This window comes from Hemibagrus wyckioides, linkage group LG27 (assembly GCF_019097595.1).
Source record: "Hemibagrus wyckioides isolate EC202008001 linkage group LG27, SWU_Hwy_1.0, whole genome shotgun sequence".
Taxonomy (NCBI): domain Eukaryota; kingdom Metazoa; phylum Chordata; class Actinopteri; order Siluriformes; family Bagridae; genus Hemibagrus; species Hemibagrus wyckioides.
The window spans coordinates 10,373,306-10,393,528 of NC_080736.1; the positions used below are offsets into that span (position 1 = coordinate 10,373,306).

General features: G+C 37.0%; 1 protein-coding gene across 1 annotated transcript; it reads left to right on the plus strand.

Annotated features, from left to right (window-relative positions):
• The first annotated feature begins 2,815 nt into the window (after positions 1-2,815).
• On the plus strand, positions 2,816-12,233 carry apip (APAF1 interacting protein). Its single transcript, XM_058381287.1, has 7 exons — positions 2,816-3,011; positions 6,061-6,161; positions 6,264-6,312; positions 7,285-7,402; positions 7,488-7,623; positions 10,462-10,629; positions 11,766-12,233. The coding sequence occupies exons 1-7, from the start codon at positions 2,967-2,969 to the stop codon at positions 11,863-11,865; spliced, it is 717 nt and encodes a 238-aa protein (XP_058237270.1). The 5' UTR covers positions 2,816-2,966; the 3' UTR covers positions 11,866-12,233.
• The last annotated feature ends 7,990 nt before the right edge of the window (positions 12,234-20,223 follow it).

Sequence of the window (20,223 nt, forward strand, 5' to 3'; positions counted from 1 at the left end):
CCTTACCATGATATATATATAGATAGATAGATAGATAGATAGATAGATAGATAGATAGATAGATAGATAGATAGATAGATAGATAGATAGATAGATATATATTAAATCTGTTAACTGGTAACAGTATACAAAGGATGTGTGTAAAGTAGGGTAAAATAGGTCCTAGCACAGATCCTTGTGGTACAGCACCAGCAAAAAGATGAGACACACATTTCATGATAGACAGTGGAACACCTCAAGGAATTCTGATCAGTCTGCTGCTGTTTAAAAGATTAACGGTATAGTTTTAACATTTTAACATTAATGGTATAGTTTTAACAGTTAACAAAAGAAATACACAAGCCATAAACAATTAAGCAGTCCATTAATTCAATAGGGGGGTGGGGATTACAGTGGGGGTTTAGTAGTCTTTACTAGAAAGAGTGGAGGGGAAAAGATAAAGTGACATCCAAAAGAGAGACACCTTTCAGTTAATTTTGATTTAAAAAATTTACTAGGACAGCAAATATTGGGGAAAAAAATCATCAAAAATTGCACAATGCTTAATTTAATGAGATATTTTGGCACTGCATTGATTAGCTGCAATTGATGGATGTGGGTCAACACCATATAAATCAGAGGCTGCTTATATTAAATAAAAATTAAATATTAAATAACATTCAAAGCCAGGCTCTAAGAAAATTTAATCAAGCTTTTAAAACTTCACCCAAAACCACTCTGCAAGTACGGATGGGGTCACTGAACAAAAGAATGTTATGATTATGATCATTATGGTGAACAACCATATAAGTATTAAAGGAGTGCCGGTTGTGTGGTTGTATTGGTCCCATAAGAATTCACTGATTTTCATTAACATCATTAGCGTTTGATTTGGTATTGAATTTGTTTACTATTTAAAACCCTTAGATAAAATCAGTTCATGCGGACTGTCACCCAAGGACCAAGGATCCAGTACCAGAACTGAAGTTAAAAAATATAACTGGTGGTTTACACTGCAGCGATGATTGCAATCATTTTAGCTTTACCGTTTGTAGGAAAGTTGATATTAAAATACCAATAAGTAAAGCGGAAATTAAAATAATGGTGAGAAAATGGCAACAGTTGGGAAATCAAGAGAAATTGAAGATATCAAACCTAGAATAAGGTTGGGTCAGGAAGTGTAAGTAGGAGGAACAGAAGAGAAGTTATTTTAGCTATATAATTCACTAGAAATAAATGTGTATTATGGTGTCCAATCATAAAAGACTAATTGTAGGATCCAGTGGATTAGAACAGCACTATCAGGATACCGGGTTAGTTAAAAGGATATATTTTAAAGTAAATATCCAACTTTGAAGACTTAAAAACTCATAATCTTGTTTGACTACCTGCATTTTATCCCTACTAAAGAGACCCATGCAGCAGTGCTTTAGTCCTTTTTGTCTGTCTAACTCCCTCACCTCTTTCAGCTTTCATGGTAATACCATCAGTAACATCAATCCTGTAGATAAAAACCCAAGCCGAGACTCTGCCATGACTCAGCGCGTCTGCGTCACATTACACAATACTGCATGAACAAAAGTTCTGTTATTCAGAACAAGAGCATGATTACAAGGGGGACACTATGTTGCTTGTATACAACCATTCTATAATCAAGAAATATATGCCGGGTAACTTACATTTCACACAAAATATGTCCAAATATTGGCTGGACAGAAGGCATGCATGGCAAAGATAGACCAATAAGTAATAAGTTTGGTAACAGTTTTAATGTAACAAACTACACCAATCAGGCATAACACTATAAGCACTGAGAGGAGAAGTGAATAACACTGATTATCTCCTCATCATGGCACCTGTTAGTGCATGGGAGGTGAACATTTTGTCCACAATGTTGATGTGTTAGAAGCAGGAAAAATGGGCAAGCGTAAGGATTTGAGCGAGTTTGACAAGGGCCAAATTGTGATGGCTAGCATGTCCAAAACTGCAGCTCTTGTCTGCAGTGGTCAGTATCTATCAAAAATGGTCCAAGGAAGGAACAGTGGTGGAGCAGCGACAGGGTCATGGGCAGCCAAGGCTCACTGATACATGTGGGGATCGAAGGCTGTCCCGTGTGGTCCGATCCAACAGACGAGCTACTGTTGCTCAAACTGCTGAAGAAGGTGTCAGAATACACAGTGTATAACCGGTCAGGGCAGCAAAACAGGGACCAACACAATATTAGGCAGGTAGTCATAATGTTATGTCTGGTCATTGTATTTATAGAATGTGTGTAAGAAACACAGACAAATACAAATGATGAAATGTAACATTATACAAAATATTAGCACTCTTGGAATGCAACTTGTAAAAATTATATTGACAAAAAACCGAACTAAGTAACTAAACATCCAACGTCTGCTATCCTCACCACTGCTACACTGGATTTATCATTAATATGACACTGAATGTTGTTGGGAAACAATGGGCGAGAAAATAAACTTCTGTTTTTTGTCATTTGTGATAGTTAACAGTTAAACCTGGCCTTTAACCCTTATGTTTATGATCATTAATTGTTTTTTATTTCTTATTCAGTGCCATACTGTGCTAGCAACATCACCATGTGCTATCAGTGCTGCACACAACCGCTAACTTCTCACAAGAATAAGGATAATACAGCACTGACCAACAAACTAACATAAAATACTTAAACATAAGCGAAAATACTTTAACATAAAACATAATTAATGTATTTTAGTGTGGAGGTTTCATTTAAACAGGGGGGGAATGTGTTAGCTTTGACCCGTGTAGCCACACTCCGGTGAGGTAGGTGGCGGTAAAACGCCATAACGGTGGACTTTCATTCAGTTCGAAGAAGAAGATGAAGCTGTAGGTTTTCATAAAGTTCTCACCAATCAGAAAATAAGATTTTGTTTGTTTGTTTGTTTGTTTGTTTGTTGTATAACTACTTTGGTTTTATGGTACTTTTATTTTATGTAATATAAATAATGGCATCAGCTAACGGGGATTGTAACGACGTAACTGTACCACTGGTAAGTGAAATAAACACTCAACTCTACTGATGCTAACATCTGACATGCGTTATATGTCTAACGTTAAATTATTATTATTATTATTATTATTATTATTATTATTATTATTATTATTATTATTATTGCTGCTACTACTTTATTTTACTTTTTTTTAAGTCTGAGAGGACTTGAGAAAACGCTTATATTTTGCATTTACTTCAGATTTAATACACTGTGTGTGTGTGTGTGTGAGAGAGAGAGAGAGAGAGAGAGAAACAGACAGAGAGTGAGTGAGTGTGTGTGTGTGTGAGAGAGAGAGAAAGTGTGTGTGTGAGAGACAGAGTGAGTGTGTGTGAGAGAGAGAGAGAGTGTGTGTGCGCACGTGTGTGTGTGTGTGCACGTGTGTGAGAGAGAGAAAGAGAGGGAAAGAAAGTAAGAGAGAGTGTGTGTGTGGTTAATATGACAACTGTCAAGGGTTCGATTATGTTAAGCTCTAAGTGAAAAGTCAGTTCTCAAAGTTGTGTAAAAGCAGAAAAATATTGGCAAGCATCAGGATCTAATCAACTTTCACAAGGGAAATTTTTGATGGCTAAACAACTGGGATAGAGAATCTCCAAAGCGAGGGTTCTTGTGCAGTGTTTTCCCGTATTGTCAGAGTGCCCGTGCTGACCCCTGTCCACCACCGAAAGCACCTGCAATGGGCAAATGCGCATCAGAACTGGACCATGGAGGAAGGTGGTCTTGTCCCATAAATCAAATTTTCTGGTACATGATGTGTGTGTCAGTTAGCTGGGGAAAAGATGACACCAGGATCCGCAAGCTGAAAGAGTCAATGTGATGCACTGGTCAATGCACTGGGTAACCTTGGCTCTTGGCATTCATGTGGATGTTACTTTGACACACACCATCTACCTAAACATAGTTGCAGATTAAGTACATCCCTTCATGGCAACACTTTTCCCTAATGACACTGGCCTTGTTTAGCAGGATAATGCTTCCTTTCACACTGCATAAATTGTTCAGGAATGGTTTGAAGAACATGACATAGAGTTCAGAGTGTTGACAAGGCTTCCAAATTTCCCAGATTTTAATTCGATCGAGTATCTGTAGGATGTGCTGTACAAAGAAATCCAATCCTTGGAGACCCCACATTGCAACTTGGAGGATTTAAAGGATCTGCTGCCAACGTGTTGGTGCCAGATACCACTGCACATCTAAAGAGGTCTTGTGAAGTTCATTCCTCAATGGGTCAGAGCTGTTTTAGCAGCACAAGGGAGTCTGGTAAAATATTAATCAGGTGTTTTTAATGTTATGGTTGATGTATTCGTGCTGTGTGTGTGTGTATATATATATATATATATATATATATATATATATATATATATATATATATATATATCTATATATATATATATATATACAGTGAGGGAAAAAATTATTTGATCCCCTGCTGATTTTGTACATTTGCCCACTGACAAAGAAATGATCAGTCTGTAATTTTAATGGTAGGTGTATTTGAACAGTGAGAGACAGAATAACAACAAAAAAAATCCAGAAAAACACATTTCAGAAAAGTTATACATTGATTTGCATTTTATTGAGTGAAATAAGTATTTGACCCCTTTGCAAAACATGACTTAGTACTTGGTGGCAAACCCTTGTTGGCAATCACAGACGTCAGACATTTCTTGTAGTTGGCCACCAGGTTTGCACACATCTCACATCTCAAGGAATTTGGGCCCACTCCTCTTTGCAGATCCTCTCCAAGTCATTAAGGTTTTGTGGCTGGGCTGACCCTTCAGCTCCCTCCACAGATTTTCTATGGGATTACGGTCTGGAGACTGGCTAGGCCACTACAGGACCTTAATGTGCTTCTTTTTGAACCACTCCTTTGTTGCCTTGGCCGTGTGTTTTGGGTCATTGTCAGGCTGGAATATCCATCCACGACCCATTTTCAATGCCCTGGCTGAGGGAAGGAGGTTCTCACTCAAGACTTGACGGTACATGGCCCCGTCCATTGTCCCTTTGATGCGGTGCAGTTGTCCTATCACCTGGGGATAGTGTACTTGGGGTCATAGGCAGCATTCCTCCTCCTCCAAACACGGTGAGTTGAGTTGATGCCAAAGAGCTGGATTTTGGTCTCATTTGACCACAACACTTTCACCCAGTTCTCCTCTGAATCATTCAGATGTTCACTAGCAAACTTCAGATGAGCCTGTATATGTGCTTTCTTCAGCAGGGGGATCTTGCGGGTGCTACTGGATTTCAGTCTTTCACGGCGTAGTGTGTTACCAATTGTTTTCTTGGTGACTATGGTCCCAGCTGCCTTGAGGTCATTGACAAAATCCTCCAGCGTAATTCTGGGCTGATTCCTCGCCGTTCTCATGATCATTGAAACTCCATGAGGTGAGATCTTGCATGGAGCCCCAGACCGAGGAAGATTGACAGTCCTTTTGTGTTTCTTCCATTTGGGAATAATCGCACCAACTGTTGTCACCTATTCACCAAGCTGCTTGGAGATGGTCTTGTATCTCATTCCAGCCTTGTGTAGGTCTACAATTTTGTCCCTGACATCCATGGACAGCTCTTTGGTCTTGGCCATGATGGAGAGTTTGGAATCTGATTGATTGCTTCCTTCTGTGGACAGGTGTCTTTCATACAGGTAATGAGCTGAGATTAAGAGCACTCCCCGAGAGTGCTCCTACTGTAATCTCAGCTCCTTACCTGTATAAAAGACACCTGGGAGCCAGAAACCTTTCTGATTGATAGGGGATCAAATACTTATTTCACTCATTAAAATGCAAATCAATGTAGAACTTTTCTGAAATGTGTTTTTCTGGATTTTTTTGTTGTTATTCTGTCTCTCACTGTTCAAATACACCTACCATTAAAATTACAGACTGGTCATTTCTTTGTCAGTGGGCAAACGTACAAAATCAGCAGGGGATCAAATAATTTTTTCCCTCACTGTGTATATATATATATATAGATAGATGTAGATCTAGGGAAATATAGGGAAGGGAGGTATTTGCTTCAATTACTACTAAACCATAATATTTATTATTTACAGGATAAGGAACATCCACGTGTCCTCATCCCTGAATTGTGCAGACTCTTCTATCAGCTCGGATGGGTGACAGGAACAGGAGGTGGAATAAGCCTTAGACATGGGTTGGTCAGATCATTCTTACTAAAAATGATAGTTTGAGTACCTTTACACATTTTGGGCACTTTTGAAATAAATGTAGTTATGGAAATATGGCTTTGTGACAGGGACCACATTTATATCGCCCCATCTGGAGTTCAGAAGGAAAGAATACAGGTAGGTGATTTCTTTCTTTGTCACTTATTAGATATTTCTGTCTAATAGTCTTGACTCTACTTGTTTCCTTTACTGATGTGTGGCTCAAGCTTTCTGTCATTCAACCTTTTTTTATTTTATTTAATTTTATTATTATTATTTTTCGCATGTGTCTGTGTGTAATTGCTCTGATGGGATTTCTCTGGAAATTGTATAAACTCTCAGGTGCAGTGTTCCAGGGATTTTGGCTCGGTCCTCAATTCAGCTTAATTATTGTGTGTGAAACTGTGGGAGATGGGAGATGTTAAAACAATAATAAAGGAGAAGGCGATTATTGATGAAGTTGATTATTTTCCAATAACGGCAGAAGTTTTATTCGTCTTTTACAACACAATTTGCCAAACTTTTTTTTATTTCTGAAACTATGATACGTCCTTATTTATAGTTATATTTAAAATATATAAAAAATATATTTATAGTTATATTTGTGATAGATCTGAAACAAGTTAGTTCCTGTTACCACTTTTATGAGTTTTTTTTTTTTTCTTTTCTTACTCTTGAAATTAATTTGACAAAAGAGAACACACACACACACCTTATCACTTCACCTAGAAACAAATGTGCAAAGTCCTTCATCCTGACAACTTTCCAGTGGTGGAAATGTTACAGCTTCACATCTGGATGTCAAGAACAAATTACTGACACTGAAGATACAAGTGAAATACATATCCTCTTACACAAACCCTCACTATAACAATGATTGCATGTTTTTGATTCTGTGGCACATCTGACATGCAAGTCTCTGTCTTAGCTGTTGCTATAGAAATGTAATTTATTCAAAACAGCACATTATTATATACCTTGCAGCTGGCACCTCTGCCTGTGCTGTTATAGAATATTAATCAACATCTGCTGACCAATTAGAAATTCAACACCGCTGCAGTATAGCGATACATAGCCGAATTATACAACAGCATTGCTGTTTGTCTGCAGCCAGAGGACATGTTTGTGTGTGACATTGAGGAACAGGACATCAGCACTCCTCCTGCATGCAAGAAACTGAAGAAGAGCCAGTGTACGCCGCTGTTCATGAACGCATACACCATGAGAGGTGAGAGTATACACAAACGCACACCGTGCTTAGATTGCTCACGCTTGGCGTGTTTAAAGCTCTTTGTGAACGTCATTGTGTGCAGGAGCTCAAGCGGTCATTCATACGCACTCGAAAGCTGCTGTCATGGCCACTTTGCTGTTTCCGGGCAAAGAGTTTCGCATCACACACCAAGAGATGATCAAGGGGATTCGCAGAGGAAACTCAGGCACAAATTTCAGGTTGGGATACTGGCTGTTTTTTAATAATCAACATTTCGGGACACCCATGTGGAGATGAATTAAAGCAGGTTGTTATATTAAGGACGCTGACAGCTTGCAAAGTTTCAAACCGTTCCTAAACAGCACATTATAATGCAAGGCACACAAAAGGTATATCCCAAGATTTTACCACACACTGTTTTTTAAATCAGTCACTTAGATTAGGACAGCAATCTTGTACACTTGCTGCCCAGAGATGCTGCATGATGATAGAATGGACACAGATGTTTGAGTGTATTATTTTGTAAAACATGAAGCCAATCTGCTGTTATGTAGCTGTTTATGTACAGGGTTTTTTTTTATTTTGCATTTTTCATTTCAAATAGTTGTTACAAAGGGTATCAAGGTTAAGGTTGGAGTAGAAGGTGCTAGCAGTACATTTGCAACTCCAAGTTTAATGTGTAGTTTTTCTCATTTCTATGGCATCCGGAAGGTAATGATTTGATTCAACTTAGAAAGGTTTCACCCTTTTGGCTTAAGCAATCCAGCATCACATCTCTGACAGTCAGAAAATAAAGAGAAGTCTGTTTACTGGCACAAAATGGCAGCTTTAAGTAATAACAGTGGCTAAACATACATTCAGCCTAAGTATCCAGATTGAACGAAGGTAATCATTTAAATAATCCATTAAATAGAAGAATAATAGCCATGCCAACCAGTCACGATATTACAATGTGCAACTTTAAAGTGGTAAAGAAAAGAAAATGGAGTTCCTGTCACAGTTCTGAACCTATTTGAACTCGGTATACTATATAAATAATTATATAAACAAATATATATACCATGTGCAGTTTTTTGCATCCTCACAAAATTTCTGCTGAATATAAAATGCTGACATTTACTTAGGTTAATTCCCCTCCTGCATCTGCCTCGGAGCTTTAGTCTTATACCAATTCATTATCTACTTATTATACACCGATCAGCCATAACATTAAAACCATTGAGAGGCGAAATGAGTCCAATCCGTGGAGACCACACCTCACAACAAACAGGACTTAAAAGGATCTGCTGTTTCCTGGTGGCAGATACAACAGCACACCATCTGAGGGCTTGTAAAGTCCATGCCTTGCGGGTGAGAACCGTTTCGGTGGCACAATGGGGAACGATACAATATTAGGCAGGTGGTTTTAATGTTATGGCTGACCGGTGTATATTATGTAGATAATGAATTGGCATCAGAATAACACCGTGAAGCAGATGAGCAGATGCAGGAGGGGAATTGACCTCAGTAAATGTCAGCATTTAATATTCAGCAGAAATTCAGTCAGGATGCAAAACTTGCACATGGTAGAAAGTGTGTGGGTCAGGGGCAAACATTTTGTTTGTTTTTTTGTTTTGGGGCCAATACTTAATGAGCTTTAATGCTGGTAACAATCGAAAGAAGGTGAAAGCAAGCAGCAACCTTGTTGCTAAATCTCAAGCAAGTGTGAAATGCTGCTCAATTATAATGCGTCATAATCTCTCTCTTGTTCTTGCCATCTGTTTGCTAATGACAAATGATATAGTAATCAGGGATTAAAGCAGGTTATTCTAAAAAGTTTCAAACCATTCCTAAACGGCTTATTACAAGACTCGACACACAAAGGCCAGGAAATCAACATTCTAACGCATTACACTCTGCCTTCAGACGAGATCGTGTCCGCTGGGTAAGTGCTGACTCTCACAGACTGGAGTAGCCCCTTTTCAAACAAAAGTTCTGTTTGTAACACGTCTTGAAGTTCTGGCCTTAAATGTGCAAATTTACGGTCCATGGATTGATCTTCTGCACCACATTGTTGTTTGATCGTCTTCTATAAGACTGTTAAATGTCACATGGGTAAAGAACAAAAGAATCGCTGAGGCTGCGTTCTGTTTTTATCTTTCAGAGCTGTGGAAATCAGTCAGGCATCCTATTTGCAATTTTAATGCAGTTCAAATAGTTTTTTAGTATGTCTTATTTTGTTAGATCGGTATGTCTGTAAGGGCAACGTGAAGCGTCGTTGCCTCACATCTTCATAGCCCATGCTCCAAACCTGAACTCGGTTTCTGGGAGGAGTTCTCATGTTCTTCATCTCTGTGTGATGATTATTTTTGTTCTCCAGGCTTGCGTGCATATAAACATGATATGGTGCCCGGCGATGGACTGGTGTCTTATCCACGATTTATTCATATGCCAGGGATAGGCTTCAGTGAACCACCGTGACCCTGACCAGGATAAACCTGGAAAATACTTATCTTGCACATGGGAAATCGGATGCAAAAGAATAGGAATAGCATTGATTGAAGAGTGAGGTGCGTCAGCTAGTGACTCCGTGGAGATTGATTTTAAATCCTTGGTTCTTTTCTGCACTTGTCTGTTTTAGTCTCAGTTCTATTACTCTTTAATGATAGTAATTCAAAATTTTTGCAAAATGAATTATAAACATTGATATAGTCTTTCTTTATTGCCCTTGGATTTAATGTCATCAAATACTTCAAATACTTTTATTTGAAGGTTGTACTTTTAGTTGAATTTGTGAATAAAGAGTGACTGCTGTGGTTTTGTCACCTGAGGTGTGAGTGTAAAATTAAGACTGTATAAGAATAATGAATGTTGTCAGCATAAATGCAGTCATTTAAGGAGAATCACCTTGTTGAAATATCAGACTGCGCTCATCCATGTAGTCTAATAGTAAATAAAAGTACAAAAGGGAGCTGACTTCCTCTGGATTCATACTACTAACAAAGGAAATTCCCCCTGCAATCTGCACTGAATACAGCTGTATATACTCTCACTGGCTCACCGGTTGGCTTCCACACTTCGTTTGTTTGTGCTTTAAGGTACGACGAGACCCTGGTGGTGCCCATCATCGAGAACACACCAGAGGAAAAGGACCTGAAGGAACGCATGGCCAGAGCTATGGAGGAGTACCCAGAATCCTGCGCTGTGCTCGTCAGACGGCACGGAGTCTACGTGTGGGGGGAGAGCTGGGAGAAAGCCAAAACCATGTGAGATACCCGACTATACACTGACTACATTATCATATATAACACTGTTGCTCATTTCTGCAAGTTTTCACACCGAATTTGTTCACCAAGAGCCTGAAGGGAAACGTTGCTAAAGTGTTGTGCTGTTGTCGTTTATTTGGGTTTCGAGGTAATTACACAAGCAGCGGGGGTGGAAGAAATAATAACTCCTCTATCCAGTTCTGTCTAGTTATAGGAATAATTAGGGTGCAACTGTTGGAATACATCAGTAATCTATCAGGTTTGATTAGGATGAGTGCATGCCAATAGTAAGTGAATCTGGCAGCACACAGCTTCTAAAGGCACAATTCCAAGAAAACTGCAGAGATTCCTGGATAAATAGTTACAAACTAGTTTCCAAAACTTAGAACCTAATAATCATGCCCAAAAGTTGCAGTAACCGAGTCAGAAACGGTTACAATGTGATGCTTTGCTGTAGAATAAAACAACCAGATATCAGCATTCTGTATAAGTATCTAATCTAATGTTTATTTTTCTATAGTTCAGAAGCATCCTCAGTTTAAATAAACACACATCACTATAGATATAGATATATATATATGCTTTTTATAGATAGAAGTTTTTTTCCGATTTCCTTAAACTAAAAAAGAGAATGAAATATTACAGCCTCCTTTACATGCCATTTGCTCTCAACTATAGTTTGAGGGTTCACATAATTGACATTTCAATATATATTTTTATTAAATGTCACTGGTTAGGTTACTTTCTCTTCTATAGAGTTTCCAAGAGTAAATATTCCCATCATTAGATTGGCATCAGACTGTCTGAGTGTGAGCAGCACATAACTCATCCAAGCCATCAAATGGGGCGTATTTGGCTGTAATCACTGCTGCCAGCATGGATGTAATTAGTTATTGAGCAAGAGGCGCAATTACCTTTTTACACAATAATTTCGTTTTCCATAACATTTGTAAAATAACGAACATTAGTGACTGGTGCAATCTGTTCAGCAGTGCCGGTGTCAGTGTAGTATGTTCGTTGATGGATATGACAGCATTATACATAACACTTTGGTGTCTTTTTCACGCTGTCTAATCGCGCCGTCTCGCTCATCCTGTCTAATCATCTTCGCCTCTTTTTTTTTTTTTCTTCCCCAGGTGTGAATGTTATGACTACCTGTTTGACATTGCTGTGCAGATGAAGCAGTGTGGTTTAGATCCATCCGCACTTCCCACTGAAGCTAAAGGCATTATTTGATCTGACTCACTGCTGACGTCTGAATGACGCTCACATTTCTTCGGGAGAAGCAGACAATGAGAAACGGAATTGAGTGACTGAAAGATTCAGTGCTCACCAATCAGATATCAGCTGACACGAAGCATGATACTTGTTGCAAATGTAATTATGAATGTTTACCTAATTAAGGCTAATAAAGTGATATCTGATTGACTGTGTGCTCATAACAGCCTGTGAAGAAACAAACGCATCCTTTTGATTTATTTAGGGGTTAAAAGGCTAAAGTAATGACTGTTATGTAATGTACCGACGATATGAAGTCACTGTCATTAAAGGAAATTCCTGTTATGTCATTAAAGGAAATGGTGTGTGAATTTCGAAGAATGAAAGGAGTGTGAAGGGTTTTTTGCCACACACCAAACCCTTTATCCTATTAAAGCATTTCGTTCTGTCAGTAGCTGGTTTCTTGAAATATAGCTATTAATGCTGACTCATTACGAGGCTGCTTATTCTAGAGTTTTTCCTTTCTTTAAAAAGTCAGTCTTTGCTTAGGCTTTATATAAACCTGAGGTTGATCCTCATTGACTCACTTAGCGTCGATGTGGGATGTACGACATGTTCTTATGCGTAGGATTTTGTCAGCGTTTGATTCCCCAAAACGCCCCCCCCCCCCCCCAACGCAGTCGGTTGTTGATTTGGACTTGACGCAGTATCGCACAATACAACCTCATTTTCTTTTCATCCACCAGGTGTCAGTGTGGTCCTAAAACTCGTATCAAAGCACCTAGGAGATTAGGAAACGCACAGTGCAAGGCAGCATTCATATTCACATTATCCAGGTTTAATAAGTCTGCCCTGTCTATTGAAGATTCTGTCGAAGTCGTGATAGATGAAGCGTGAGCTGGAGAGGGACTAAGCGACTTCTTCTAGTGATGGATTCAGCGACAAGTCGCTCCGTGGAGCCAGTCTTTGTTCTATTGCCTTCCGGTTTCCACAGCCGCCGTTCCCCCATCCATTTGAATGAACATTATTCCCGGAGGTGCCATAACTCGCAGGCTGCCCACGCTGGCTGGAGACTGCTAGGCTCAGCTGATTCAACCCTACTGTGACTGCTCTCATCGTTCCCTTCCTGAGTGTAGGCATACCTGCTGAGCAACAGCAAGACAAATCACAGCCAATTCCTACTGGAGTTGTTTATTCTAGTCTTGTTCATTCCGGAAAACTCACATTTCTGGCTGGTGTGTAAACACGTGATGAAAGCTGGCACCTTGGCATTTAAGGATAAGGCCAGTGTCGACCAGCTGTTCGAAGCAATCTGAAAGCATCACTGAGGGAGATCTGACCCGTAACAATGTGCTGCCATCCAAGTGTTTGTATTTGTAGTGACTGATGATTTACCAGTCAAGTTAAAGGTGCTTACAAGTAGGTGTACTGAACAGTGATGGATCTGGTTTTGGTAGATCTGAAATGTCTTTGACTGATACTCATGTTTTCGAAACTTCATAATAGATTCGGTTTACAGGTTCATGTAGTATTGATTTTTTTCTTCTTGTTGCCAATTCTTTTAATAGTTTATCGATGATTTCATTATCCACAGTTTAAGAAGACAGGTCAGCAGGAATTTAGACCATTTCAGGTTTAAAGGAGAGAATGGAAAGGGCTGTAATATTACCAGCTCTGCAGTCAGGAGCTGCTTGTTGGCAGCGGCAATCATGAAAACATAACTGAATGGTGATTCTGCAGTAATCAAAAGTAAACAGAAAACCACCCAATAACGGTACATTATCAATAGAATCCTTTTTGGTGACAGCAGTTTTGTTGCTCAATGTTAACCTTTTTCAGTCCAAATATGTCTTGAGATGGGGAGGGGATTTGTGGCAGGGCTTCCAGGCAGCCGGTTAATAGCAGAGGCTTCAAAACATCTTCAGAAATCATTTCAGATTTATATGCTGATTGGCTCATCTCGAGAAAAAAACAAACAAAAAAGACAACTCTACTGGGATATGACGCATACTCTGATCTTAAATTGTGGAGCTCCTACAGAAAATCTGTAAAGGCTGGCAGATCTGGTAATATAATCAGAGTAAATGTCACTGGATATCGTGGCAGCTTAAACTTGTGTAGAGACGATTAAACTGTTATATTGCACAAACCTATGACTTTACTATCCATCAGCCTTTATTGCGCCTCATGCTGAGAAATGACAGCAACTGGCTACAGATGCAAATGACACATATAAACTCAGCATTGTATGTTTTAATAGTCTTGTATAAAAAAATAAATAAAAATGCATCAGCAGAATGCTGAGTAAGGAACAACTAAGCAGCCAGTTGTGCAATTACTTCAGGTTATTACAGTAGTCTCACCCAATATATATTCAAATACCCTCAGACTTAAGCGAGATGAGATGGGGCATAAAGATAAATACAAACCAACCAATTACTTGGTCTGCGCTATAAATGTTCATGTACACATCCAGTACATACTTTCAGTGGACAGTACCTTAAATCAGCAGATCAGATGTCCAAACAGGCTGTAATTATAGGCTTTCAGTCCCACTAATTAACCCAGCTAATTCATGTGTGCTTTTCACACTGAAGGAAGTTGCTATGTTAATACGTGACTCACAGCAGGAAGCTGTGATCTCGTCGTCGAGGGCAATCTCCTTCTACATTCTGCATGGCACATTTGAAATCAAGGTTCTAGGACCCTGTGCGAGCATTTGAGGTGCTTCACTCCTGATTACAATTTTTCATGCAAAGCACCTCCTGTATATGTTCACTCTCTCGCATTCGAGTGCTGTGGACCAGAGATGCCGAGTCCTGCAGCACAGATTAAAATAATAATAATAATAATAAAAAAAAGAAATGAGTAGAGCATGGGAAGGGGGAAAACTATACATTAAAAAAAAGAAAAGAATAAATAGAGAAAAAATCAACAAAACTGTAAATTGTTGAGTGAGCAGCAGACAATTCTAACACGACAGATGAGAACAAAATAGCCAATTTAATATTTTTAATAGCAGAATCCACAGTCTTTATGTAATCAAGAATAGAATAATCTAATCACTGCTTTGTTGAAGAAGCACATTGACAGCCTCAGCAACACCACCACTGATGTAAAATCAATCCAGCCATCTCAAGGAAACAGCAAAAAAGTGCCAAAATGGAGGAACAAGGATGTGATTACTGAAATAGCTGTTAGATTTATTCTCTAAGAGAAAAGAAGCCTGTCTAATATTAGATTAGATTCTTTTCCATGAAGCATAGCCAGAGGTCTATCATTTATTCTTTTAATTTATTTTATTATGTGATATATATATATATATATATATATATATATATATATATATATATATATATATATATATATATATATATATACATACACACTATTGTTTGTATATTGTGTGTGGAAACACACACGAAATTAGTCTGAATAGAAAATGTAGCAAAAGAACAGGACATGCTGACATGTCAGAGTTAGAAATAATGATTTTGATGGAAATGATGAATGTTTTCTTCAAACTTTGCCTTCATCAAAAAAAAAAAAAAACACCTTTTGCAGCAATTACAGCCTGGGCATTCTAGCTGTCAATTTTTCAAGATGATTTGAAGAGATTTCACCCCATGCTTTCTGGAGCATCTCCCACAAGATGGATTAGCTGATGAAGTCTTCCTCGGTAGCTGAAATCAAGCTGAAATATGCAAGTGATCCCAAACTTTTGAGGGGTAGTGTATATATATACACTACCAGTCAAAAGTTTGGACACATCTTCTAATTCCATGGTCTTTCCTGATGTTTATTTCTAAAACAATGCTGAAGGCGGCCGAAATCCACAATAATGTCCTTTGAGCAGTTGATATTGAGATATGTCTGCTACTGATGCTCTGTAAAGCCTTCATAACGGCTCTAATCTGAGGTGCTGTTAATTGGTGAGTTCTGAGGCTGGTAACTCTAAATGAACTTCTCCTCTGCAGCAGAGGTAAGTTTTGGTCTTGCTTTACTGGGATGGTCTTCATGTGAGCCAGTTTCATCATGGTGCTTGATGGGTTTTGCAAATGCACTTGACAATACTGTTCTTGCAAGAACTATTCCAGAACAACTGACTGTTTTTTGTTGTCATTACATATGGATTACTTAAGTCCATGTGTGTTATTTCATAGTTTTGAAATCTCCAGTATTGTTCTAGAATGTAGAAAATAAATCCCTAACCAAAAAACATTGAATTAAAAGGTGTGTCCAAACTTTTGACTGGTAGTGTACATATATGTTCCACTGGTGGAAAGTTCAGCTCTAAATGAACAGCTGATGTATTATTGTTTACAGTGAAATCATGACCCTAATATTTGTATAGTTAGAGTCTGTTCATATATATGTACAGATTAAATTTATTTTATAAATAAAGATAAAGAGTAGAGTAGAGATGAGATGAGTTGAATAGAACAGAGTAGAAAGTTATTTTACAGATAAAGAGTACAGTAGAAATTTATTGGACAGATAAAAAATAGAGTAGAGATGAGTTGAATAGAGTAAAGTAGAGATTTGTTTTACAGATAAAGAGTAGAGTTGAATAGAGTAGAATAGAACTTTATTCTACAAATTAAGAGTAGAGTAGAGATGTGGTGAATGAAGTAGAAATTTATTTTATGGATAAGGATTAGAGTTGAGTTGAATAGAGTAGAATAGGGCAGAGATGAGTTGAATACAGTAAAGGTGAAATTTGTTTTTATAGATGAAGAGTAGAGTTGAATAGAGTAGAACAGAAGTTTATTTTACAGATAAAGAGCAGTATAGAAATTTATTTTACAGATAAAGATTAGAGTTAAGTTGAATAGAGTAAAAATATTTTTACAGATACAGAATTGAGTAGAGTAGAATTTTATTTTACAGATAAATAGTAGAATTGAATAAAGTATACATTTATTTTACAGATAGAGTAAATACTTATTTTACAGATAAAGAGTAGAGATGAGTTGATTAAAGTAGAGTAGAATTTTATTTTTTACAGATGTAGAGTAGAGCTGAACAGAGTAGAGACGAGTTCATTAGAGTAGAGTAGAATTTAATTTTTTACAGATAAAGAGTACAGTTGTAGAGTAGAGACGAGTTGATTAGAGTAGAATACAATTTTATTTTCATATAAAGAGTAGAAAAGAGTTGAATAGAGTAGAGATGAGTTGATTAGAGTAGAGTAAAATTTAATTTTTTTTACAGAAAGAGATTTTTATATGACAGATAAAGAGAAGAACAGAGATTAGTTGAATAGAGTAGAAATTTATGTTGCCAAAAAAGAGTAGAGTAGAATTGAATAAAGTATACATTTATTTTACAGATAAAGAGTGGAGTACAATTGAATAGAGTAGAGTAGAATTTTATTTTACAGATAAGGAGTAGAGTAGAGATGAATGATTAGAGTAGAATTTTATTTTACAGATAAAGAGTAGAGTAAAGTTCAATAGAGTAGAGACGAGTTGATTAGAGTAGAATAGAATTTTGTTTTTTCAGATAACGAGTAGAGAAGAGTTGAATAGAGTAGAGATGAGTTGATTAGAGTAGAGTAGTTTTTTTTTTTTTTAATTTTTACAGATAAAGAGATTTTTATTTGACAGATAAAGAGTAAAGTAGAATTGAATAAAGTATGACTTTATTTTACAGATAAAGAGTGGAGTACAATTGAACTGAATAGAGTTGAGTAGAATTTTATTTTACAGATAAGGAGTAGAGTAGAGATGAATTGATTAGAGTAGAATTTTATTTTACAGATAAAGAGTAAAGTAGAATTGAATAAAGTATGACTTTATTTTACAGATAAAGAGTGGAGTACAATTGAACTGAATAGAGTTGAGTAGAATTTTATTTTACAGATAAGGAGTAGAGTAGAGATGAATTGATTAGAGTAGAATTTTATTTTACAGATAAAGAGTAAAGTAGAATTGAATAAAGTATGACTTTATTTTACAGATAAAGAGTGGAGTACAATTGAACTGAATAGAGTTGAGTAGAATTTTATTTTACAGATAAGGAGTAGAGTAGAGATGAATTGATTAGAGTAGAATTTTATTTTTACAGATAAAGAGTAAAGTAGAATTGAATAAAGTATGACTTTATTTTACAGATAAAGAGTGGAGTACAATTGAACTGAATAGAGTTGAGTAGAATTTTATTTTACAGATAAGGAGTAGAGTAGAGATGAATTGATTAGAGTAGAATTTTATTTTACAGATAAAGAGTAAAGTAGAATTGAATAAAGTATGACTTTATTTTACAGATAAAGAGTGGAGTACAATTGAACTGAATAGAGTTGAGTAGAATTTTATTTTACAGATAAGGAGTAGAGTAGAGATGAATTGATTAGAGTAGAATTTTATTTTTACAGATAAAGAGTAAAGTAGAATTGAATAAAGTATGACTTTATTTTACAGATAAAGAGTGGAGTACAATTGAACTGAATAGAGTTGAGTAGAAGTTTATTTTACAGATAAGGAGTAGAGTAGAGATGAATTGATTAGAGTAGAATTTTATTTTACAGATAAAGAGTAAAGTAGAATTGAATAAAGTATGACTTTATTTTACAGATAAAGAGTGGAGTACAATTGAACTGAATAGAGTTGAGTAGAATTTTATTTTACAGATAAGGAGTAGAGTAGAGATGAATTGATTAGAGTAGAATTTTATTTTTACAGATAAAGAGTAAAGTAGAATTGAATAAAGTATGACTTTATTTTACAGATAAAGAGTGGAGTACAATTGAACTGAATAGAGTTGAGTAGAATTTTATTTTACAGATAAGGAGTAGAGTAGAGATGAATTGATTAGAGTAGAATTTTATTTTACAGATAAAGAGTTAAGTAGAGTTGAATACTTTCTTAATCCCCATGGGGGAAATTTGGTGTCACTGCAGCTGCAACACAGTAGCAACAACAACAAAAAGAACTGAGGCTTATCAGTTTCCAAGGCTTTACGATAATCTCACAATATATCACCAATAAGAAAGAATGAATAAACATATACAGAACTCTCCAAGTTATTTACAGCCTGAGATTGAGATTTCTGTACAGATTTATGGTCCATAAATATTACAGGTTGGCAGTGAGATGGCAAAACTGTATCTTAGGCATGTGTAGTTGTTGTGTGTAAAGAAAATGTACAGCAGCCGAAAGTAAAGCCATAAATAAAATGGCAGCAGTTAGCAAGCTGCCGTAATCTACTGAAGAAACAGCTCTGCAGTTTGACCAGCATGGGTCCCTACTCCAAAAACTTAGACAACTCCTGCTCTAAAGCACCAGCATCCTCTGGAGCAACACAGTAAGCAGCGTGTAAAGCTGGCATGTTTCATTTAGCTTAAGTGTCTTAGTTATATAGCCTCACAGTTCTATATGTTAGAGAATATGTCAGCCTGTAGCCTTTATGAGACTTATGCAAATGTAGTCTTGATGCAGACTTTCCCCATCTCTTAAAAATGCAAATTTCTGAGTCTAGGAGTCTGTTCCCCTATGATTACTCCTGCACTGACTGAGTGATAGCTAAAGTAGAGTGATTGCTGATTTTAGCATAGCAGATTGTGTGCTATAGTGAACGCTGGGATTTTTGCATGGTGCTTTGTGTAAGTGACACTGTTTCTTTGTTATCCAATATTACTGTTTTAACAGTTTTTTAGTATAATAGAAACGTTACATAATTTAAATAATGCATGATTCCATCTTTACCTGGTCATTAAGATATAGTGGTGTTGTGGCTCTGCTTGATGTTCAAATTTTTATACCCAAACAGATACTTTTCCAAAACTTTGCCCAAGATCTATTTTGATGCTGTTTGCTCAGCTGTGTTCTCTAACAAGCTCTGAAGCTTCTCAGAAATCATTAAAATTTATAGATGCCATTATCCATAGTCATTTAGATCTATCTCATTTGTTTAACTGAGCAGTTGAGGGTTAAGGGCCTTACTTAAGGGCCCAGTAGTGGCAGCTTGAGGGTTCTTGGAATTTTGAACTCACAATCTTCCAATCAGTAAACCAACACGTTAACCACTGAGCTACCACTTCCCTGAAGCAGGGCTCACTGCATTTCTACAGAGATCACATGACGCTTTAATTACACACAGATGGACCTCATTCAGCCATGGTGCGAATTTATGGAGTGAATACTTACGCAATAACAACTTTTTATTATATTTATCTGCAAATATCTTTGCAAACTACAGCAATGTTCCTCTCTCCTTAATATTATGAGCCTATATCTCATAAATATAAACATCTTCATGACATATAAATTATTTATGTAAGTTCAAGGGGGGTGAATACTTATGTAAGCCAGTGTTGTTGTTTTTCCCATTGTATAGCATGATCTGGAGTCTGTATGAAGGTTAAGTGCTTAAACA